At 39.6% G+C, this 25,347-nt stretch overlaps 1 protein-coding gene across 3 annotated transcripts in view; it reads left to right on the forward strand.

Annotated features, from left to right (window-relative positions):
- The window catches only part of RALGAPB (Ral GTPase activating protein non-catalytic subunit beta), an 88,970-nt gene that overhangs the window by 46,141 nt on the left and 17,482 nt on the right, over positions 1-25,347 (forward strand). For 2 of the 3 annotated variants that reach the window (XM_039227060.1, XM_039227061.1), the window contains exons 16-23: positions 1,309-1,442; positions 2,519-2,701; positions 5,543-5,694; positions 10,758-10,945; positions 13,544-13,650; positions 15,220-15,372; positions 17,624-17,833; positions 21,007-21,165. In XM_039227060.1, the coding sequence (XP_039082991.1) occupies positions 1,309-1,442; positions 2,519-2,701; positions 5,543-5,694; positions 10,758-10,945; positions 13,544-13,650; positions 15,220-15,372; positions 17,624-17,833; positions 21,007-21,165 (1,286 nt within the window). The remainder of the gene's footprint in view (positions 1-1,308; positions 1,443-2,518; positions 2,702-5,542; positions 5,695-10,757; positions 10,946-13,543; positions 13,651-15,219; positions 15,373-17,623; positions 17,834-21,006; positions 21,166-25,347) is intronic. The other variant, XM_039227062.1, reaches the window with a different exon arrangement.

The following is a 25,347-nucleotide window of genomic DNA, read 5'->3' on the forward strand; positions in this document are numbered from 1 at the left end:
AATTTTTTAATCATCTGGAGAATGATTTAAGGCATGTTTTAAGTATCCTTGAGCATGTCAAATACATCAGGTCATTATGAAGTTATTCAACAAATTTAAATACAGCATTTATAAAGATGTTATTTAAAGTTGTTATCTTATTTTAATGGATTTAAGTATACTATAGGTGAAAATTGTTTTTCATGCTTTCTAAAGCACTTTTAAACTAAAGAATTTTCTGAATCATTGTATGTGTTCTAATATAAATGTTGGAAGTGATTATTGTTTGTTTCAGCATTTTGAACTGGTGTTAGTGAGTTCTGCTTGTAATGTTGTAGTTTTTACTAAGAAATCCAGATTTGTGTTAGTGTTGCATGAATGTCTCTCTTTAATGATCATTCCTTTTTCTGTTGTCACTGCCCTCTTTCTGATAGGATCGACAGGTATAATGTCCCTAAAGCTTCTTTTATAATAAAATTCACTTTAATTTGTCCTAATTTATTATTAGCTAAATAGTAATTACTTTAATTTTTTTTAAGTTTTATTTATTTATTTATTTTGAGGGAGAGAACAAGTGGGGGAGGGCCAGAGAGAAAGAGCGACAGAGGATCCAAAGGGGTTTCTATGTTGACAGCTGAGATCCCCAACTGAGGCTTGAACTCAAGAACCAAGAGATCGTGACCTGAGCCGAAGTCGGACACTTAACTGACTGAGCCACCCAGGCGCCCCAGTAATTACTTTTAAATGTAGAACTGGAGGCCAAATAAAAACATGGTGACTTGGTTAATTTTTTTTTTTTTAGAAGTAGTAAAGTGGTCTTAGAGAATTAAATGTTAAAATTGTGTTTAGAAAGGCATTGCATGTGACTTTTGATAGTTTAAACCCTGAATTTCAGCAGATGCTTTAGGATATTCCTGGCATCTGAGGAGATTCTAAAGTCTGAATTCTTTTTTTCTGTAAAATTCTAAGGAAATGATAGTCCTTTCATTGTTTTTTTTTTTTAATGTAACTCTCTCTGAGTTAAGGGATTTTAAAATTTACATTATTATAAGAATGGTATTGAACTGCCAGATCCCAGTGGATGTCTGTGTAAAAGTAGCTGAGCTGGGAGCTAGAAGCTGCTTTGGTCCAGTGTGTGTGCTCTGTGCACTGTCGTCGAGTAAGGCTTGGTGCTCAGGCCAGTGGGGTGGGGAGCATAGCACTGTGTGGGTGCCCATTGTGCTCACTGTGGCTGCTGTGGTCTGTGCCTGGTGGAATGCTGTGCTTCTTGTTACTAATGCTTAGTTGTTTTCCCTCCCTGTGGGATGTGGCATTGGGGTTATATCCTAGCTCTTAATACAGATTCAGCCGCTGGGCTCCTGATCCGCAGCATTCATCTTGTCACCCAAAGACTCAACTCCCAGTGGCGGCAAGACATGAGCATATCCCTGGCAGCTCTAGAGCTCCTCTCTGGCCTGGCAAAGGTGAGGAGGACAGTCGTTTTAGTTTAGCCTGACAGCTTTGGACCATCACTTTCTCCTGTATCTCCCAACTCCTTGAGGGATTACAGTGGTGGTTATATGCAAACGTAGTTTATGTCCAGAGCGTGCAAAAATGAGCCTTGAAATGAAAGTTTACAAAGTGAACTTTACTTTTTTAATAAGTTCAAAGAATGAATTATATTTTTGCTGTTAATTTACAGGAAACATTTCAGTACATCCGATTAATTTGCACATGATAATAGAATGCCTGCTGATTTGTATTTGCTCTCTAATATTCTTAAATTTTCAGCATGACATTTTATGCCACTGTAGGGTCATCTAATTTTAATAAATACATGTAAAAATGTACATAAATATCAAAATATTTATACTGAGTAAAAGAAGACAGACCCCTTCCTCTCAAAAAGAGAGTATAATACTGTATGATTTTATTTGTATAAAACTCTAGAAAATGCAGTTTAACCTGTAGTGACAGGAGGTAGATCAATAGTAACCTGGGGAAGGGACATAAAGGAGTGGAAGAAAGGATTAGTAAGGTACATGAGGATATTTTGGGGGGCGATTGATATGTCCACTACTTTGATCGTGATCGTTCACAGGTGTATATTTTGGCCAAAATTTATCAAATTTTTCACATTAAATATGTGTAGTTCCCTATATGTTAATTGTACATTTGAGCAGGTACATAGAACTTCGTAGCCATAGAGCATCACTGTCGGGTTGAGTTAGGGGCTTCAGAAATTTGCACACATTCCATTGCCAGCTATTCTTCTGATATGTGACAGTGGTGGATAGGTGCACCCCAGGAGTTTAGGTTTTAGGCAGTGAAAAAATATGCTAAAATGAAATACTGTTTTAGGGTTTGAAAAATGCCCTCTGATTTTATAGAGCATTATGTGATGTATCTGAAATATTCTGTTCCTCTGTATAAATACTGTTTTAATAAGCAAGGCTTTCTATGGTATATCACAATCAGAAAGGCTGGGCTACAGTGCAGATACTTTGAAATTGGAACACTGGGTCCTGACTAACTGTGCTCCCCATGTGAATATGCTTAGGTAAAGGTGATGGTGGACTCTGGAGACCGGAAGCGAGCCATCAGCTCTGTGTGCAGCTACATTGTGTACCAGTGCAGTCGACCCGCTCCCCTTCACTCCCGGGATCTGCACTCTATGATAGTTGCAGCTTTTCAGTGTCTCTGTGTCTGGCTGACAGAGCACCCTGATATGCTTGATGAAAAGGTTAGTTCACTAGATCTTCTTCTTCTTCTTCTTCTTTTTTTTTTTTGAAAGAGCATATGCATATGTACTGCTTGCAGCTGAGCCGGGAGGGGGAATGGGAGAGGGAAATAGAATCTTAACCTAGCACTGAGCGTGATGCAGGGCTTGATCTCATGACCATAAGAACATGAGCCGGACACTTAACTGACTGAGCCACCCAGGCACCCCAAGTTTACTAGATCTTAAAATAGGAAGAAGAAACAAAAACGTCTGCTGGGAAAATACCTCTTAAAAGAGAATCTTTAAACTGTATATAGTTGATATATTTCAGTAGAACACTTTTTCTTTTGAACACAACTCAAAGATTGTCATCATGCTTATATTTGGTTGCAAATTAACCCATAGAACAGTTTGTTGTTTTTTTTAACATTTATTTATTGTTGAGAGACAGAGCACAAGCATAGAGAGAGGGAGACACAGAAGCAGGCTCCACGCTCTGAGGTGTCAGCACAGAACCCAATGCAGGGCTTGAACTCAGAACCTGTGAGATCATGACCTGAGCCTAAGTCGTACGCTTAACTGACTGAGCCATCCAGGCGCCCTGAAAAGTTCTTTTGAAAGATGTAGCTTTTACCTCTTTGACCTTGGCTGCAGCAACTTCTTACTTGACATGTCTCCAAAGGCAGGGGAAATAAAAGCAAAAATGAACTATTTGCACCTCATCAAGATAAAAGTTTCTGCATAGCAAAGGAAACAATCAACAAAACTAAAAGGCAGCCAGTGGAATAGGAGAAGATATTTGCAAATGACATGTCAGATAAGGGGTTAGTATCCAAAATCTATAAAGAACTTACAAACTCAACACCTAAGAAACAAATAATCCAGTGAAGAAATGGGCGGAAGACATAAATAGACACTTTCCTAAAGAAGACATCCAGATGGCTAACAGACACATGAAAAGATGCTTAACATTGCTCACCATCAGGGAAATACAAATCAAAACCATTGATACCACCTCATACTTGTCAGAGTGGCTAACGTTAACAACTCAGGAAACAATAGCTGTTGACGAGGATGTGGAGAAAGGGGAACTTTTTTGCATTCTTGGGAATGCAAACTGGAATGCAGCCACTCTGGAAAACAGTCTGGAGGTTCCTCAAAAAATTAAAAATAGGACTACCCTACAACCCAGCAGTAGCACTACTAGGAATTTATCCAAAGGATACTGGAGTGCTGATTCGAAGGGGTACATGTACCCCAGTGTTTATAGCAGTGCTATCAACAATGGCTATATTATGGAAGGAACCCAACAGGCCATAAACTGATGAATGGATAAAAAAGATGTGGTATATATATATATACAATGGCATACTACTTGGTGATGAAAAGGAATGAAATCCTGCCATTTGCAATAATGTGGATGGAACTGGAGGGTATTATGCTAAGTGAAATAAGCCAATCAGAAAGATATCATATGTTTTCACTCATATGTGGCATTTGAGAAACTTAACAGAAGACCATAGGAGAAGGGAAGGGGGTAAAAGTTACAAACAGAGAGGGAGGCATACCATAAGAGGCTCTTAAATACAGAGCACAAACTCTGAGGGCTTTTGGGGGGTGGAGGGTTGGGAGGGCGGGGAAATGGGTGATGGACATTGAGGAGAGCACTTGTTGGGATAAGCACTAGGTATTGTATGTAAGTGATGAATCACAGGAATCTGCTGAAGCCAAGACTACACTGTATACACTGTATGTTAGTTAACTTGATAAATTACAAAATAAGCAAACATTAAAAAAAGATGCAGCCTTTTCTCTCTCTGCCTTTCCCCTACTCATGTGCACATGCACTTTCTCTCTGTCTCTCTCAAATGAAAAGAAAAGAAAGTTGGAATCTTGACTAATTTATCTGAAGTATCAAGAATACAACTTCTTAAAAGGATGTGGTAACCTCAAGATGGTCAGTAGGCACTCTGGTCACCTGTTGCCAAACTCTGAAGGACAGTTGGTAGCCAGGCTGCAAAACTAGAACATAAATTGCCATAAATTTGCCTGTACACAAACATTTCATTTCAGGCGCCTAGGTGGCTTAGTCAGTTAAGTGTCCCGACACTTGAACTCAGCTCAGGTCTTGATCTCAGGGTCTTGAGTTCAAGCCTCATGTTGGGCTCTAAGCTGGGCATGAAGCCTACTTAAAAAAATTCATTTCACACATGTTTTCCATTCTCAGGTAGGCACAGATATCTAGGCTGATTTTCCTTGCTATTGTTCCATGTAATATTTTCCTTACAGGGAGACTGGCAGTTATCAAGAATTCATAGTATAAATAAGAGATACCAGTCTCACTGAGTATTTTTGGAGAGCTTTACATATATAGTTTTAAAAATAATAACTGTTGAATAATCTTAGTTATTTTTATAACTAACTAATTATTTTTGTAAGACAGAGTGTGAGTGGGTGCAGAGAGAGAGTGGGACAGAGGACCTGAAACAGGCTTTGCGCTGACAGCAGTAAGCCTGATGCAGGGCTCGAACTCATGAACCATGAGTTTAACTGAATTACTGTTCTGTCTCTTTAACTTGGGCTTTCATAATTTTATAGTCTGGTAATTTTATAAGAATGTGACTGATAAAATTGTATGAATTTATTATTTCTTACTATCTAACTCTGAACAGTCAAATTCAGTTCTTTAAAGAGAAATTTGAGGGGGGGGCAAAGTTTATTACTGTGAAATTAATATCCACCTATGAAAGTGAGAAAGAAACTGGAGCCTGTCAGCAAAGTACCACCACGATTAGTATTGTGATGTATTTCCCTGTCTTCTCAGGTGTATTACAAAAACTTATCTGCCTTTCCTGCTTCTAGGATTGTCTTAAGGAAGTATTGGAGATTGTGGAACTGGGAATTTCAGGAAGTAAGTCCAAGAACAGTGAGCAAGAGGTCAAGTACAAAGGAGATAAGGAGCCAAACCCTGCATCTATGAGGGTAAAGGATGCTGCTGAAGCCACCCTAACATGGTATGAAAGTGACTGCACAGGGATTGTGCCTAGGAATTACGACGGGGTTAGCTGTGGTCCCTGTAGTTTCTTCTCCCCAGCTGTTCAGCTTTAAGTGATGCAACCTCTCAGGATACTTTTTCTCTAGAAATAAAATGGAAAGGAAAAAACTTGTTTTGAGGACCAAAAGAAGCCAGGAACATGGGGCTGAGAGTTTGGGTCCTCCTTTTTCTGTGCTAGTTCGCATCAATTGAAGTCATACCATGTTAGAGCTAGAAAGGATCTTGGAGAGCCTTACTCACCTCTTCACTTTGGTGCCTGAGCCCCAAGAAGGGATCTGCCTGTGGTCTCCTGCTTCTTAGCTCAGTAGTCTAGACTCTGTTACATTTATAGTACATATTAGAAGTTCATTCAGTCAAGATTTATGAGCTCCCTCTTCTGAACTTATAATAGGATTGTAAAGATAAATCAGGTTCAAATCACCATCCTCAAAAAGCGTCTTGTCCAAAAGGGAAGATAGGAGATGAGCACAGTAGCTATGATATTAGGTGGAGGAAAAGTGCTGTAAGAGAAGAGGTGTAATAAAATGCTGGAAGGAGGATGTGAATATTTCCAGATAAAGGGAAATCAAGGATTTCTAGACAAGATGACACTGAACCTGACTTTTACGGGATGGGTGAAGAAGTTTCACCAAAAGCCAGATACAGAAGGCAGGTTAAGAAGGCAGCAAGAGAAGATTTCTTTTGTAATCATTTTCGTAGTGAAGGGATGGAGACAGGTCAGAACCTTAGAAAAGTAGCAGAGATTGCTGAGTGAGTTTCCATGGGCTGGGAAGTGAGGAGAGTGGAAGAAAGGAAGGAAGGTAATTTAGGCACATTTATGGATTGAAGGGAAGAGTTCGATGGGGAAGGTTATAATCACAGTACAAATGGAAAGATGGAGCCTATGGAAAGCTAAGTGTGGATGAAGACCCAGTAAACATTAAAGCAGGAAGGAGAATGTCAAGTCAGTCTGGGTTGGCTCCTCTTGGTCTTCTTAATAAAGTGGTAGGCAAGACTACTTGCAGATTTGTACGTAGATCAGCCCTTACCAAGATTCCAGAATCTTTTCAGTGATCTGTTCATAAGCTGGGACAGGCACAGTAAAATTGGATTTATTTCTCTTCCTCATGGGCTTCAGTCATTCAGTCCATTTTTAGAAGCCTGCATGCTTTAGTGTAGTCCTGTTCACTGTGCTAGCTGGGCTTCCAGTGCACTTCTGGAGGTTTGGCTAATAGCTAGAAAATCAGAAAAATGGACATGCAGCTGTTTAAGCCTGTACTTACACAGACAGTGAGTACTATAAATAAAAGTTAAGAGGGAAGACCATATGAGAGGTGGAATGGACTGAAAAGCTTTATGAAAGAACTGAGCCTTGATGTGTGCCTGCAAGTGTAAGAAGGATATGGGGAGAGCATTTCTTATTGGGAACTGTGTATCCTACAAAAGTCAGTTTGTTGCAATCCTAGCCTGGGTAGGACATTCCTATGAGTGTATAATGGGCAGTGAGTATTGGATATATGCTCTGAATGACGAGTGAACCCTGGGATGCTTCTGGGAAGCCTACTCACTGGTTATCTAGGTGGCTCATCGGTTTTATCTGCAGCTGTCCTGTCTCTGCTGGCACCTCCACAAATGGTATTTCCGGTTACCAATCTTGAAGAGTGCCCTGAAGAGTACAGTCGTCATGAAACCTGTCCCAAACCAAATCTCTTCGTTGGCTCAAAATTACTGCTTTATGTCAGTATCACTGCTGTTTTTTGGCTATATAAACACAGACCTTGGATTTTTCCTGATTTATCTCTGCTTATCTGTCATTCCCCATATGAAGCCAGTGACTGACTCCAGTAGACTCAGTAGACTTTATTTTGGAAGTCTTTCTTCTGTCCCTTCTAACCTCAGCATCCTAGTCTAGGCTCTTCTCACTTCCTGACTAATTTCTATGTTTTTAATCTCCTCCTTTCTGTTCATCTTGCATTCCATTTTTGAACTCATCATCCTTAGCCCCGCCCCCCCCCCTTTTTTTTTTCCTTGGTGCTTGAGTGGTTGAAAACTGACTAGATCTCTGTTTCCTCTTTGTCTGATTGTCAGGGCCCTCCTTATTCTGTCCCCACCCACACCAATCTTCCCCAGCACATCTCCATAATAGAACCTGGCAGGCCAGTTGTGGCTGTGAACTGGGCATGTTCTTATTTGTCTCTGTGTACTCCCTGGGTTTCAGGACTTCCTTCTTTTCCCCTCGGTCACATCCTTAACTGTTCAGTGCCCACGTAAAATCTAGTCACCTCCATGGGACCTTCTTTGGTTATTCTGCTTCTGAATAATGACTCTTTTCTGCACTTTTGTGCTCATTCAGTCAAACCCGACCTCACAGCATGGAATTCTATACTGTCATGATCGTATCTGGTTCTATTTTGATACATGCTAGTGTTGTCTCCCCAACTTGGGTAGAGGCCACATTTCCTTCTTTAACACTTCTCACAGTGCTGAGAATAGTAGGCAGTTATGAAGTGTAAATTGGCTAGTTGGGTGTTTTCCCCTTAGAGTACTAATACAAATTCAGAATTAGGACTCTTGGAAGTCATTTTGGCAGCCCCTCTGCTTAAGCAGCTTGTAAGGTATACCATGTTATTTAGCCTCTAATTTTGTGATAGTCTAACCCCTAAGGTTCCCATTTCATTCTTATTTTTAAAAATTTGATGTTTACATTGAACTGAACTCTCTCCCACTTTAGCTTCTACTCATTGGTTCTGATTCAAACTTTTGATAGTGGAATCCTCTTTCCAGGCAGTAATGATGTCTGAAGATAATGCTTATGAAGATGGTGATTTGTTTCTGCCAGTACCTCAAGCTGTTTGTTATATGACAGAGATTCAAGTACCTTTATCATCCTGATCATTCTTCTCTCGATGGTGTGGGTTTGACTCAGTACCTCTTAAAGGTGGTTTACTGAATAAAATATTCTAGGTGAGGATGGATGATCTTTACACACTATAGGATATTATATTTTCATTAAAATGCACTTGGAGACCACATTGGGTTTTTGAGAACTTGATGATTCGGGTAAAGTCACCTAAAATTAGAGTCTTTCACACATTTATTTTTTGTCTGCTTTTCTCATCCTGTACTTACTTGTTTGGGGGTATTTCTATGGACAAAACTTTACATTTAAACCTGAGATCTCTTCCTGTAAGATTTACCTCATTATTTGGATCCCAACTCTTCCTCTGACATATTAACTCTGCAGCTCAACTTTTGGTCAACTGCAGATTTAATGAGTCAGCTCTGTGTGTCCTAATCAAAGATACTGATGAAAACATTGAACAGAGATAGACTCACAAAGCACATTATCAGAGATTTGCATTCAGGTTGATAGGCATTTTTTAATGTTGTCTACAAGTTTATCATGATATGCTGTCAAATACTTGCATGTCTTGGTATCAGAGACAGTTCTCCCCCATCCAGCCTAGTCACTGTCAAGAAGAGAAAATGTGTTTAGGCTGGTATGATTCAGTCTTAGTAACGTGTTCCCTTGAGTCTTGCACGGAACATGACAAACTCCCTTGGTCCATATATTTTGCGACATCGATCTCTGTCCCGTGTTAGAAAACCGAAGTCGTGTTTTACTTTTTCTGGTCTGCCGGTATTTCGCCTATTTTCCACAATTCCTTAGAGGCTTGAACTCCCCATCAGATTCTCCTGGTCTTTGAAATTTTTAGACAGTTCTAAGAGAAGAGAAAATGGATGGAAAACATCTGCTGAGCAATGTTGCCTTCCATTATCAGAGATATTTGGGTTTCAGTACTGGAATGAAAGGAAAAGGGAGAGGCTACTACTCAAGGATCAAGATGACAAAAATGATGTTGGGGAGTATGCATTTTCCAAATGAGGTACATATGAAGGGTCAGGTGATATTAGGACCACAAGGCAGAATCTTTGTTTCCATTAAAAGATACTTTCTCTCTGTGCTTCAGTTGTTTCATTATAAAATGGGAATAATGTACTTATTTCATAGGCTTGTTTTGATAGCTAAATAAATGAAAGTGTGAAAAGTGCTTAGACCAGTGCCTCATGGTGAGTGCCATATAGAAGTTATTAATTGAATGTATGTATGCAGAAATCTCTACAGACATAAACATTTCTGAATGTTAAGGCTTGTTCAGTTGAATTCCAATTTATGAAGCATTTTTTTCTTATAGATTCTAACTTAATAATTGCAATAGTTGTGTGAGATATACTATTAGTGCCTCCAGTCTTATCTGTAAAATGAGGATAATGTCTATTTAGGACCACACAGTGAGAAGGCAGCAGGCCCTGGTTTCTAGTTGTTTAATCACTTACCACATCTGAGCCTGAATTTCCTCATCTGAAAAGTTGAGGTTTAGTTGGTCTTTGGGTCCTTTTTTAGATCTAGAATGCTTTAGCTAGCATAATCTTGAAGCCTGGAGCACATAACATTTTTTAAATATATCTTTAGGAGCTCCATGATTTGGAAATATGGTGGTCAGTTTCCCTGGGTAGCAAGCTCTGAGAGAAATTTCCTTGCAAGAAGTTTATTGGAAAGTGCTTTTAGGATCAGTTCCTAGGGGGAGTGAAGGAAGCAGCACTGAGCAGAGGGAAGGACTGAATGAGTGTAGGTGCAACAAAGAGCTCTGGGGTTGGGTTGGCCCTTCAGAGTTCTCTCAAGTTAGGGCTTGGGGCTGGGGCTTTGTACTCTCACACTGCCCTTGCCCTTTTCGCTGGCCGTGGGCTATCCCAAGACGGAGCTGTGATTCTGAGTGAGCTGGTTCTTGTTGGCTGAGAGTGAGTCCTGGAAAGGGACTCTCACCTGAAAGCTGTGGCCACCAAGTCTGCATCTGGGGGAATGGATCTTTCAGTCGTAGGAGACAGAGCAGCACACCACGGCATCCACCTCAGGGAGCAAATGTGACTTGCAAAGAGGGAGTGTGGCTGTGGTCACTTAAAAGCAGAAGGACACATTGATGCATGAGGTAAACTTAAGATTTTGCTTTGGGGATTAACTGTTATCTTTTGCATTCTCCATAGTATTATGCAGTTGCTCGGCGCATTTCCTTCACCCAGTGGTCCCGCTTCTCCTTGTAGTCTGGTGAATGAGACCACTTTGATCAAGTACTCCAGGCTGCCAACCATAAATAAGCATAGTTTCCGGTACTTTGTCTTGGATAATAGTGTCATCCTGGCAATGCTGGAGCAACCTCTTGGAAATGAACAGAGTAAGTTCCAGCACCTTGGGCCTTCTCCACTGCTAAATCACCGTGTTCTAGCACACTGTTAGTGAGCTGCTTCCAGGGTCAGGGACCTGTAGTTGCAGGAGCAACTGCAATTTCACAGCAACCTCGCATTTGTCAGAAGGTCTTCTAGCTATGTGGTGATAGTCACTGAAAAATAGAGGGTCAGAAAATAGAATATACGTATTAAATAGAATCTTTTAGAGGCTCTTTTATGTATCTGAAATACTAGAACTAAAGTAGTTCTACAAAAAGTTTGCTTTAGTGGGTTATTTTCTCTTGTTTACCATGTATAAAAATTACTGTTACTCTTCTTGACTTTGGATCCTGCCCTCCTCCTCTCCGAGCCCTCACTCCGCATTGTTCTGTTTCAGTTAATGGTGCTACCCAAACAGGCTGGAAATTCGAGGCGTCCTCTTGGCCTGCTCCTTCCTGTTTCTCCCTTACATAATTGGTATCCAATTACCCAGTGACTCTTGCATCTTTTTTTCTCTGCCTCCCTCCCAATACATCCAAATGTAGGGCCTTATTATTTCTTACTGAGATTATTGAAGTTGCTTCCTACCTGGTCTCATCCCCCTCCTTCTGGTTCCAAAATGTGTTACCCTTACCTCCTTCCTACTTGGTGCCACCATTGTATTCTTCCTCACATATGGATCTGACCATACCGGTGCCCTCATGAAAACCCTTTCATGATTTTCCTTTGACACAACATACATGGTTTCCCTCCTCAACTTTCTCTCAGTTATAAGCTGTCTCAAGGTATGTGATTACCACTGCAACTCAGGCTACTCAGAGTAGATATATACGTGTATATGTATATATATATATATATATATATATGTATACGTATATGTATTTTTAAGTTTATTTATTTATTTTGAGAGAGAGCGAGCGAGCAGGAGAAGGGCAGAGAGCAAAGGAGAAAGAATCCCAGGCAGGCTCTGCACTGTCAGTTCAGAGCCTAACACAGGGCTCAAACTCATAAACCATGAGAGCATAACCTGAGCCAAAATCAAGAGTCAGGTGCTTAACCAGCTGAGCCCCCCAGGCACCCCAAAGTACATTTTATTTTCCTGATGGTAATTAGAATCCGCCAGTATGTAAAGGAAGCATGCTTTCAGACCCTTATTTCTGGGAAAGTGATGGTTATGGAATTTTGGGACATAGAGAGCCCAGGGAATCACCTCATGTTCAGGCCCTCATTTACAGGTGAAGAAATGGAAGCTCAGAGAGGGTATGTGACTTATTCGGGGTTATTTGAAAAGTACATGGTACGACTAGGACTAGTGTCCAAATTTCCTGAGCCTCATACTGCCCCTTTATGTTGTCCCTGCTGCACAGTATAGGATTTTGTCAGTAATTAAAGACTTGTTACCTTTACAAAGGTGAACAGGCTCTTATGGTCCCATGCAAATTCTGTTGAGACTATATGAGTAGAATCCATGAATCTATAAAATGAAAGTGAGACGTTGCTCTGTAATTCGGAGATGAACGAGTTCCATTGCAAGTTTCCACTGTGTGGTAGTAAGATACAGTGATTTTAATGTCACATAGGTGCGGCCTTTAATCATTGACCAGTTCCAGAAGTGCAGACTCCCAACTCTTTCCTGCACGCACTTCATTCTTCTTTATTCCAGACATAGGGCTTCTTTGACTTTCTTCCCTGGCTTGTGCCTATTATTCATGATTCCTCCAGCCTCCTACTCCCAAGCCACCTGCTGAGGAGTCTAAAATCCCAGTGTCCCCTCTGGGTTTCCTGGCCTGAGGGGTAAGTGTCAGCTCTCTTCTAGATTTTTTTAGGACTCCTGTACTCTCATTCCCAGTCATTTCACTGCATTGGAAGTCTACTAAAAATACAAACAATTGGGATTTTATAGATTTACAAGGACATTTTAATAGCTTATAATAACAATATAACAGAAGAAGTGAGAAAACAAAGTTTGAAAAAGTTTAATTCCCACATCAGGGCAAAAAGAGGGAATAAGGAGGAGGATCTGGGTCACTCAGGAAGTCCATCCTGAGTTCTTCCCTCCCCCACCCCCCATTTCCTACCCCTGAACCTCCGCTGGGATGGAACAGTACCTGCCTGGGGGAGGGCAACAGTACATACATAAGGTATGGGTGAATGCAACATCAGCACTTCAAATGCCCTGTCTTTCTGCACTTAAGTTGTTCCCAGTACTGGAAGTTAAGAGTATTGGCTAGATAGTGTTTCCCAAAAATGGAGGCGTATGAGATAATGTTAGTCAGTACGTTGGTGAACATTATTTTATGTAATGTTAAAAACACGTGTTTCAAAAATACATTATTAGCACACCAAAATTCACAGTTTTTCATTTAGAGTAAAAATACACAGTTTCCTTTTAAAACAGATTTAGTTTAAAAAAGAAAGGAAGAAAGATCCCAGTACTTATAGTATGAGGATATGGCAGAACCCGCAGAGGTGGCACACAAAGGATGAGACTTTGGGAAGCACTGTGTAAGGACTTTGATTCTTAGAGGCTCTATGGTTGATAGCAGGTGTATTTTATATGGTTGTCATCTGAAATAAAAACTTTTTACATCACTATTTTATTCTAGATGACTTTTTCCCCTCTGTCACTGTGCTGGTCCGGGGAATGTCTGGAAGACTTGCTTGGGCACAACAACTTTGCCTTTTACCCAGAGGAGCAAAAGCAAATCAGAAGGTATCCATTAGAAGTTCCAGGGAAGGGACTAGGAGTGAGTGAGTGTATGCATGCGAGTGGGCATGTGTGTGTTATGATTTAAAGGTTAAATAACATTCCAACAAAATTCATTGATAAAATAAATATTTTCGATCCTAGCCAGGGTCTCCATCAGTTGGTTCATATCAGAATCATCTTAGGAGCCCATAATTCCCAGATCCACTGAATTACTCTTTAAAGACATCTTCAAGGCAGGTGTAGTTTCAAAAAGTTTTCCAGGTGATTCTCACATCCCTTAATGATCCAGAACTACTGTTCTGAGCTGTGGCCTCATTTTTTATGCAGTGTTAAATATAATAAAACTCAGGTACACGCCATATATGAAAAAAATTTGGCCAAGTAATGGGACTTAGTTTCAAATTATTTTTGTATGATTTATTCCTGTACAGTTGGTAATGTGCTCCATAATTTTTTAAATATGCTGTATAATTTAAATCTTATTTGGGGTGGCATAGTTTATTTTCTTTATAACATTTGTAATTTTGTGAATAAAATTTGCTCCTGGGAGAAAGTTGGAAAATTCAGATAATAAGGAAGAGATTTTAAACCATCTGTACTCTTGCTTTCCAGAAGCAGATAGTAACTCTTAATATTTTAGTAGATTTACTAACAATCTTTTTTTCCTTTCTGTATACAGTAACATTAAATAGAATGAGTCATTTTTGTATACTGTTCTTTTCATTTACTACATCATAAGCTTTTACTTAGGTTCCTAAAAATTCTTTAAAATATCACTTCATAAAATGTTACCAGGTTTTAAGAGAGACAGTCACAAAATTGGAGCATGTGTCTAAAATCATTTAATGTCCTAGGTGTCTCTTTTAGATGTGTTTTCACCCTATGGGGAGCACACCTCTGTTTTTGCTTGGTGGCATCATACAGATCACATTCTGTCAACAGCACTGTAAGCCACTAGATTAGCATTAAAGACAGGAGGAAGGAGATCAGGAAAGGAACTAAAATTTATAGATGCTTTAATATGTGCCATATTCATTTTTATTTAGTCATTACAACAACCTTGTGATGGATTATTTCCACTTTTCAGATGTGAAAACAGAAGCTGCATAGCTAATACATATTAAAGCAGGGATTTGGAGCCATTGGGATCTAGACTTGGTGCTCAGTTGAACTCACTGTCTAGGGAGGCCAGAGGACCTAAACTTGTACTTTGTTACATGAGTTGCTTTGAGAACACTTGAGACAGGGGCAAGTTTGAGCCTTGATCTCTGAACTGCCCTTCCATTGGTTTACCACTTATTGTGGGAGAGTCAGGCCTGGGGCAGTTAGAGGTATACAACCCATTTATCAGTGACAAAATCTAGAAGTTGATGAACGTTTTTATAAAAATAAAAAAGCACACTGGTACACAAGCTGTTTACCTTTAGTGTTAGCAGTGGTGTTTGTAGATCCTTGTTGAGCTCCAGTGTTACGTAGTCTTAGCAAACCAGGTGTCAGAGACCAGGGAGATACGTGTCATTACAGATGGCACTGAGTGTAATACACGTAACATTATTTGTTTTATTTTAACAGCTTTTTGTACCTGAACCTCGTCCAGTTCCTAAAAATGATGTTGGATTTAAATATACTGTCAAACATCGACCATTTCCTGAAGAGGTGGATAAGATTCCTTTTGTGAAAGCAGATCTGAGCATTCCAGATTTGCATGAAATTGTCACAGAAGAAGTAAGATTCTGTCAGCTGTTGTTAAGGGAATTACTATAAACATTCTTGAACAATTGCCATGGTCAAGACACTGCTTTTTTTGGTGTTATTAGAGGTGATTCATAAGATGACCTAGGTCTCTGTCATCCAAGTTACCATGTAGTAAGACAAGTGTGGCTTGTGGCTGATTGAAAGGACCTGGTCTCTCTTAGAGAGGTGTCACTGGGATGCTTGGGCTGGTCCATGGTAGGTTTCCCAACAGGATGGGGCCGTGATCAGACTCTAATGATGGATATTGGAGAAGGGAAACCTAATTTAGAGACTTTGATGACAGTCCAGTCAGGGAAAAGGAAGGACTAGCTAGCTGAGTGATAGTGGACGTTGAAGCACATGGAATGTATTGTGGAGGCAGAGCCAAGCAGTCAGTCTTTGATCGATGAGGGAAGGAAAAGAGCTGAAAGCTTAGATTCTGAACCTGAGTGACAAAGATATCAGTGCTATTTACAGGAATATGGGTTTGTTAGGAAAAGGGCAGATTTGGGAGGGCAGGCAAAGTGATTTTAGATTAATTTAGATAATTATATTAAGTAATTGGTATCTTAGGTCAAAGGAAAAGAAATTTAAGAAGTGGGGGACAGAAGTATGTCAGGGCATGAGAGAACAGAAGGGCAGGAATGGAGGCTGCTTATACCAGCCAGATTGCTCAGGGAGAAGACGCACTAAGTAGAGGCCCCTGGGTTTTGGCATGAATGTGCTGGTGACCTTTGAGAGCATGTCCAAAGAAGTGTTGAAGTTGGGTGACAGAGTATAAAGGTCTGGGTGGTGAATGGTTAATGAGACACAGTGAACATGAACTACACTGTCAGCATTTAAGGAAGGTGAACAGAGTGGATAATAGCATGAGGAAATGGCCTAGCTAAGGCAAGGCAAGGCTGCTTTTTACTTTTCTTTTTTATTTCTTTTTTTTAAAACTCACGGATGCCGAGAATGTAGACCTGCTTAGAGGTTGAAAGGAAGGGGGCAGCGGAGAAGTGCCTGGTTCTGCTACCACAGCAAGATGGGCTGGGAACGTGAGAGGTAATAGAGGAAGGCCCTGCAGGCAGTAGAGTCAAGAGCTGTAATGTGATTGTGTTTAGGACAGCGCTCTTTCTGGTAAGACAAGAGAGAAGGGGATAGCAGGCGGACGTTCAGAGACACTTAAAGATGAAAAGGAGGGAAACCGAAGGGGCTTAATGTAAATTTTGGGTTTGGTTCTCAATGACGATATAGAGAGTAAAAGATGGCTCTTAAAATTGCCAGGCAGCCCAGCCCAGGTTAAGTGGCATCATCTGTAGTGAAATTCTATAACACACTGCTGACTTTACTCAGAAGTCCTTGGGGTCTGGAGGCATAAGTAAAAAAATTTGAGTGGTGTGGAGATTGATAGAGGTAAGAATGTGGAAGAATAGGAAACAAGACGGCCATTTATATGTTTAGAAGAGGGTATTAAGATGTTTGATTTGGGGTTTAGTTAGGCCTGGGTGGGAAGTAGATGAAGCCAGGATGCTAATGGCCTGAGAAGATGCGAGAAGAGATTGAATGCTCACAGTGATGAGAAAGCACAGCTCAGGAAGTGAGGGTGTGGGAGAGGTGCAGGACGGAGGCTTATGGTTGGAGTCAGGAATCTCAGAATGATAGCTCTTAAAAGTACAGCAAAGTACAGCAGATCTGAGATACTAAGTGTGCTTAAGGATGGCCAAAACTGTGAAGGTTGAGAAGAGGTGGTAGAAATACAAGCAAGGTTGTTAAAAGGATCATTGCCCATCAGAGAGGATGGAGTTTAAACTGGGATTGATGGGAAGGGAAGTAGAGGGGTCAAAGAGTGTCCCTGAGAGTAGAGTGGGGTAATCCATTTGGACAAAGACCATAAATCGTGAGGGGGCCACCACTGCAGGATGAAGGGGCACAGTGATCTGGAAGAGGGGGTGAGAGCAACAGCTCTGCCCCCTTTCTTGCCCGTTTGAAGGGAAGCAGAAGTGGAATGGTTTCATTTACGGCAAGGAGATGAAGGACATAATTGTTGAGGCTGTAGGGGAGGGGGTTTTTTTGGTATTTGTTTTAACCTTGAAACCATGTTTGCTTGGTTGTGTACTCTATTGAATTAAAACTCAAGTGTTGATCTCTGAAAATTATTTCATTTTCTTTAGTGCTTTTTATTTTCATTTTCAAATTAAGATTAATCCGATTACTTTTATGATAGCTCCCCCAAAACAAAATTTTTGGTTTATTTCAGTTAGAAGAGAGACATGAAAAATTAAGGAAGGGCATGGCTCAGCAGATTGCATATGAAACACACCTCGAACAACAAAGTGAGGAAGAATTGCAGAAAAGAAGTTTTCCTGATCCAGTTACGGATTGTAAGCCTCCACCTCCTGCCCAGGAATTCCAAACAGCACGCCTCTTCCTTTCACACTTCGGATTTTTGTCTTTAGAAGCATTGAAGGTAATTTTCCTACACTTCTGTGAGTAAATATATTCTTAAATTAACATTGAGTCGATTATAGCTAAAACCTTTGATTGAGGATAGGAGGAATTAAAAAATAAACGTTACTCTGCATGTAAGTAAATGAAATTCTGTGGTGCTGTAGTTTTTACTATACAAGTCCAAGAAAGTTTGTCCCATGGATCCTCCCAGAGTCTGTCTGAGGGGGCTGCTTCGGTAATACATCCAGCTCTGAAGTTTCCCAAGTAATGTGTGACCCATATCACATGCATAAATGAATTCTACAGGTAAGTAGAAAAAGAATGTTAAAAATATTCCCCTATCCACGTTTATTACCGAAGGTGTGGGCTATAATGGACCCTCCTCCTCCTCCTCCTCCTCATCTTTCTCCTTCTCTTCCTCTTCCTCCTCCTTCTCCTTCTCCACCTTCTCCTCCTTCTTCTTTCTTCTTCCTTTTCTTCCTCAGCGCCCCAATGGTGCTGTCTAGTGATTATAATTTTCCATTCATAGTGTCTATTCTAGTTGATTTTTTAAGCTTCCAAGAAAATAATTGTCATGCTTTCTTATCTGTGTCAAGACTTGGTAAAAAGTCAGAAAGTTGCTTGGTATATCTTATGAATCTTAGCCTAACTCTAATAACTTAAACTTGACAGCACACATGTACAAAAAAGCTGTAAACTAATCTTACTTACGCATATATGTGTAGAAGTATTAAGGAGAAGGCTAGTAAAACTAAATTAAAAAAACAAACAAGCTAAACCAGGACTAGTCATGTAGATCCATAAATGGCAACCTATGAGAAATTAGAAGCACCCTTTGTTAAAATCAGCGGCAAAGGATATCTGTTTTAACCACTATTTTTTTTTTTAATATTTTATTTATTTCTAGGAGGGAGGGAGGAAGGGAGGGAGAGAGACAGACAGAGACAGAGAGACAGCGTGAGCAGGGGAGGGTCAGAGAGAGAGGGAGTCACAGACTGAAACAGGCTTCAGGCTTTGAGCTGGCAGCACAGAGCCCGACGTGGGGCTCGAACCCACGAACCGCGAGATCATGACCTAAGCGAAAGTCGGACGCTTAACCGACTAAGCCACCCAAGCACCCCTGTTTTGACCACTATTTAATAATGAGAATTTTTTAGTCCATAAAATTTTTTTTTTAATTTAAAATAGTCCTGGGTTAACAGAAAGTTGCCCCCAAAAATATACAGGGAGGTTTCCCCCAGTGGCAACATCTTACATAGCTATAGAAGAATATCAAAACCTAGTAAGTCAATGAAATATTAAACTAAATAAGAAGTAAAAACTATTGGAAAGAAGATAGTTTACAGGTAACATGACTTCCATTAGACAACCACTAAGGAATTGATAAAACATTTAAAATAAATGAGAGAGTTTAAGATCGCCACACAGAAAAGTACAAAAATTAATGACTGTTGCTTTAATATCCTGTTAAAACTATAGTACAAAAGTACTTTATTTACAGTTGTGATATAGATGAAAGTTACCTGAATGGTGTACAAGATCTATAGGGAAAAACTTTAAAAAGTTACTAAGAGATGTAAAATAGGTATATGTTATGTTCCTGGATTAGAAGATCATCCAAAAGAACAAACCGATGATAGCTTTGAAAAAAGAAAAATTCAAAGGCTTTGCCACATGTAACAGATTCACAGTTCCTTATACAAGATTTCAGATTAAAGTAAAAGTGAAAATCAGAAGGTTTTTTTATATGTTTGTAGCAAATCCAAGTAAGTCAAAATCTGGCCTGAATTGACAACACGGCTATTTGTAGTCTTTAATTATTTCACATAGTGTGAATACTCTTCTGTTTGACTGTAGAAACAGTGTCCTTGGTTAGAGGGTGTTGCCTCAGCCCTTGCCGGGAATGTTGTGGTGTAGACAAGACCAGGCTCACAGTCCTTGCGAATGTAGAAAGGAGTAAACTTTGCCATCGCTGGAGCATGTGTTCTTGAAAAATACCATGGATGACAAAACCTTGGACAAGGTGAAGATCTACAAGAAGATAAGGGATTAGGGGAAAAACAAAAAGATTCATTTAAAAAGTTAATAGACTTTATTTAATAGAGTAGTTTTAGGTTTGTGGAACAGTTGAGTAGAAAGGACAGAGATCTCCTAGATACCCCAACTGCGCCCCTCCTCCCAGTATCATCCTGTTACTAACATCTTGCATCGATGTGGTACATTTGTTGAGACTGATGCACCATACCCATGCATTATTAACTAAAATCTATAGTTTATAGTAGAGTTCACTCTGTGTTGCACAGTTTCCCAGGTTTTGACATGTGTAATATGTATCCACCATTACAGTATTATACAGAACGGTTTCACTGCCCTAAGAATCCACTATACCCTGCCTCTCAACATCCTTCCCCCCCTGCTTCCCCCAACCCCTGTCAACCACTGATTTTTTTTTTTTTTTAATTTACTGTCTCCACAGTTTTGCCTTTCCCAGAACATCATATAGTTAGAACCATACAGTATGTAGCCTTTCCAGATTGGCTTCTTTCACTTAGCAATATGCATTTAAAATTTCTCCATGTCTTCTTATGACTTGATGGTACATTTCTTTTTCTTGCCAAAAAAATGTTCTATTGTGTGGATGTATAGTAGTTTATCTGTTCATTTACAAAAAGATATCTTGGTTGCTTCTAATTTTTGACCATTATAAATAAAGCTGCTACAAACATTTGTGTGCAGGTATTTGCTAGACATGTTTTTAATTCATTTGGATAAATAACAACGTGCAGTTGCTGTGTTGTGTGGTAAGACTCTGTTTAGCTTTGCAAAAAACCACCAAACTCTTCCAACGTGGCTGTACCATTTTGCATTTCCACCAGCAATAAAATGAGGAAAAAAAGCATTAAAATTTTTTTCTAGACAGCATGATCTATTATAGAGAAAATAGGATTGGAAATTATATACATAGTATGATTGCAGTTGTCTTTAACAAAAAAAGACAAAAGAATTCGAAGGAAGTACACAAGAATTTTAAATAGTTTTTTTAGGATTATGGTTGTATTTATACCTGCCACTTTATAAATTTTTAAATAATTTTTTAATGTCTATTAAACTATAAGCAAGTATCGCTTTTATAATTAAAATAGTGAAAAGAGATAATAATTTTTTCATTCTCCTTTCTTCCTTTGGTGGTAGGAACCTGCAAATAGTCGCCTACCTCCTCACCTTATTGCACTCGACTCCACGATACCTGGATTTTTTGATGACATTGGGTATCTGGATCTCTTGCCATGTCGTCCCTTTGACACAGTTTTTATTTTCTATATGAAACCAGGTCAGAAAACAAACCAGGAGGTAAGATTTCTGAATTTGGGTGTAATTTTTTATGCTGTAAATGGCTAGTTGCCTTGTGCTTATCATAGTAGGAGATCGGTTAGTCTTGATGCTTAAAGACTTGTTGTGAACCAGTTCATAATTGGAATTAATGAAAATCATGTTGCTCAGAGTCCTGGGTTCCTGAGTCTTTTGACTCTCAACAGAATGTGATTTAGAGCGGAGCCATAGTATGTCTTTCTTCCTCTTAAGGAATTCGGATTGACAGGACAAAAGAAACTGAAATACAGAAGGTTAACCACGAAAAATTAAAACTAGGCCCAGTTGCTTAAGAGTAAAACAATAGCAACAAAAACATCTTCTGTATGGCTCACCATGCCAGGGTATTGAAGTGAGTAACAGTCTTTCCTCTTGAAGAGTTCACCTTCCAGGTAATTTCACAAGCAAATAATTTCAGTTGAGACATGTGTACAGTAAGGAAAAGAACACCCGAAATAAAGTAAGAGATAAAAGTGGAAGACGTATGTAAAACATAAGTTAAATAAGACTTAAATTGGGTGTATGTATCAAAGAGACTAGGAAAAGGATGAAGAAAAATATAAGGTGGGGGAAAATTGAAAGCTGGGAGTAAACGACAAGAGATTTGAAGTGCCTGTTGGAAATGAATAGTTGAAACATGAAACAGGCTGGCAGTTACCAGCTTTTGACTAGGAAGGGGCCAAAGGAAGATTTATCAAATATAGTATTAGATGCGTAGGGCACTAGGACTACATGATTTTGGAATTCTGCTGTAATCCTTATAAAACTGTTAGCTGATCAGATTGAACACACTTTGAGAAATTTACCAGAGTAACAAAATGTTAATTTATATTAGAAGCACTATTTCAAATTATTAGTGAGGGGCACCTGGGTGGCTTAGTCGGTTAAGCGTCCGACTTTCGCTTAGGTCATGATCTCGCGGTTCGTGGGTTCGGGCCCTGCGTCGGGCTCTGTGCTGACTGCCAGCTCAGAGCCTGGAGCCTGTTTCAGTCTGTGACTCCCTCTCTCTCTGACCCTCCCCTGCTCACGCTGTCTCTCTCTCTCTCTCTCCTAGAAATAAATAAAACATTAAAAAAATTATTAGTGAGCTACTAGAAAATGAGCTTGATTTATGAGAAAAATCTTCTCATTTCAGGTTATTGATTCAATAAAGATTTATTAAGTGTCCACTGTCAGGTGCCAGGGGTATAGTAGTAAACAAGAGCTACAAGGTTTCTGACCTCCCAGAACTACTGTCTAAGGGGGAGGAAGACAGATGATTAAATAAGTAACCATAGTAAAGGGTGCTGATGAAGTGTGGGAGCCATAAACCGGAAAACCCAGCCTTATTTTAAGAACATGTCCTAGAGGAAAAGACATTTAGCTCATATTTGAGGTTACGTTGACAGTAGATTAAAAGGCAGATTGTTATTAACAAAGTAGTAACATGTGTAATGGCCCTGGAGGTAAGAAAATTCCATTTTCACCAGATTGTGGAGTCCAGTATACTTGGAACTTGGGAGAATGTGGGCTTATGGTAGGCAGAGATGAGACTTCTGAAAGAACCCCAGAATGGCATTGAAGGGGTTAGGGACTTGTTGGGAAGAGGTCTAATGCATGGTTCACAGGAGTATAATAGAGTCATTTTTCTCCTTCCTGTAAAAGAAGACACAAACCGTTGCTATTGAGGTAACTCTTTAACTAATTCAGTTTCCTTAGCTTTCTAGGAACTGAGAATGATTGGAACAGTGCACATTCTCTGCAGCCTCCTGTAGAATGTCTGAGCCCTGCCTTGCCTAGCCACAGGGTAGATTTTGATTAATTTCTAGCTGCCAGCCACTGGCCTACAGGTTGATTTGACTCATGTATTGCAGCTTGATGAACTTTTCAGAAATTGTTTATTTAAAAGTTTCACTTCTAAATAAAAGCTTTAATTGGAAGAAAACAGGAAGTGTTTGTCAAATCACTTTCCTGGCAGGTCAGTGAATACGAAGGGCTATAGGTGAACTATGAGCACTGCTATATCCAAGAAGGCTCTTTGACTTTCCAGGGCCTACCCTTTCAGAGAGTGTTTTTTGAATGGTATCCCCTGGTCTCTCTTGTTGGGACCTTGGTTATTTTATTTTCCTATTCGTAGTGATATTTGGGACTCTCCACCTTGTGCACTCTGGCTATAGGTGAACTAAATAGATGTACTTCTATCAAAGGTATTAAGAGAAGATGACCTGGCTGCCAATTTTTTTCCATTGGATTCACAAGTAACAGATGTTAATACTGCTTATTTTGACTTGAACAGGCCTCTTTATGATCTTGACTTAGATTGGGGTTGATGAACCACATTTGGGAGCTTTTAAAAATAGTGATTCCAGGATCCCTCCTCTGCTGATGGTGATGTAGAAGGTCCGCAGTGATCTGATAAGAATCTTATGTTTAAGAAATTCTCCAGGTGACAGATTTATGTATCCCTGGTCCTAGAGAATCAGTGTCAGCTCACCTCTCTCTGAATTAAAGGATGGTTCAAATCTCTATATGCTGGTTTTGAGTGCTATAAATAGTGATACCTGTTGATGTCATGTGGTTTTTAAGCTTTTTCCTTTTGTGTTGTGTGATTTCTTTGTGTTTTATATACGTAGTTCATATGTTCATACTTTTAGTATTCTGTTACAGGTATTAAATTATAAGTTGAATGATCTTAGATTAAGAGCTATATAGGTCAGATAAATGAATTAATAATTTTAGTCATTTATGCTCACACAGGAATAATGTTTAATACAAAATTCAAGTTAAATAAATGTTCTATAAATATTATTTTCTTAAAAGTTTATTTGATAGAGACACAGTGTGAGTATGGGAGGGGCAGAGAGGGAAGAATAGAGAATCCTAAGCAGGCTCTGCACTTTCAGCGCAGAGCCTAATGTGAGGCTCGAACTCCCAAATCAAACTGTGAGATCATGACCTGAGCCGAAATGAAGAGGCCAGCGCTTAACCAACTGAGCCTCTCTAAACATTGTTAAATAAAAGGCTTAATGAAGTGTTCAAAAAAAAATATTCCCTGAGTGATTTTGATAGATGCCTCCCCCTACTTTTCATTTATAATTTGTAGCAGATTTTTCATTTTCCTTCTTTTAGCATAGAGTTTTCAACAGCAGCAGTATTGCTATTTTAGGCCAGATAATTCTTTGTTAGGGGAGCTGTCCTATAAATAGGACATTTAGCAGCATCTTTGGCTTCTATTCAATAAATACCAGTAGCACCCAGCAGGTTGTGGTAAGAAAAATGTCTTCAAACATTCCAGCTGTGCCCTGGTGAGGGAAAACACCCCGGTGAGCACCACTGTTCTAGAACAAAGTTCTTTTCTTCTTGAGGCCAGTAAAAAGGTATTAAGCTAGTATTTAGTGAAGAGGGAGAGAACCTTCTGGTCACTTTATTTTTTTTTCTGGAATGGCTTCATTCTCTTCTTGGACTAAGAGGAGGATGTTTTCATGCTTATTTGTTAATAATACCTAATCTCTGTTGAATTTTTAATAGATATGTACTTTTTATATTGTTTGTCATGATTTATAATAAAATAATCACATACCTATGTAATGTAGCTTACTAACCAGGCAGTAAACTCTGTGAAGACAGGGGCACTTTTTATTTACTTTTAGTGAATGTGCCTGGTTCAGTAATTGTGTAGCTGGAGAGGGAGCTGAGGACTTTACTTGTGTTATCTCAGTCTTCACAGCCACCATTATTATCCCTACTTCACAGATGAAGAAACTGAAACATTGGGGTTAATGGACTTTCCGAAGGCCCAGCCAGGATTTGAACGCAAATCTGTCTAACTAAAAGCATCATTTTTTTAAAAAAATTGTTAACGTTATTTATTTTATTTTATTTTATTTTATTTTAATTTTTTTAAGGTTTTTTTTATTTATTTCTAGAGAGAGAGAGTGAGCAGGGGAGGGTCAGGGAGAGAGGGAGTCACAGACTGAAACAGGCTCCAGGCTCTGAGCTGGCAGTCAGCACAGAGCCCGACGCGGGGCTCGAACCCACGAACCGTGAGATCATGACCTAAGCGAAAGTCGGACGCTTAACTGACTAAGCCACCCAGGCGCCCCAAATGTTATTTATTTTTGAGAGACAGAGTGCGAGCTAGAGAGGAGCAGAGAGGGAGGGAAACACGGAATCCAAAGCAGGCTG

Source organism: Hyaena hyaena, unplaced genomic scaffold (genome assembly GCF_003009895.1).
Source record: "Hyaena hyaena isolate Hyena2069 unplaced genomic scaffold, ASM300989v1 scaffold_25, whole genome shotgun sequence".
Taxonomy (NCBI): domain Eukaryota; kingdom Metazoa; phylum Chordata; class Mammalia; order Carnivora; family Hyaenidae; genus Hyaena; species Hyaena hyaena.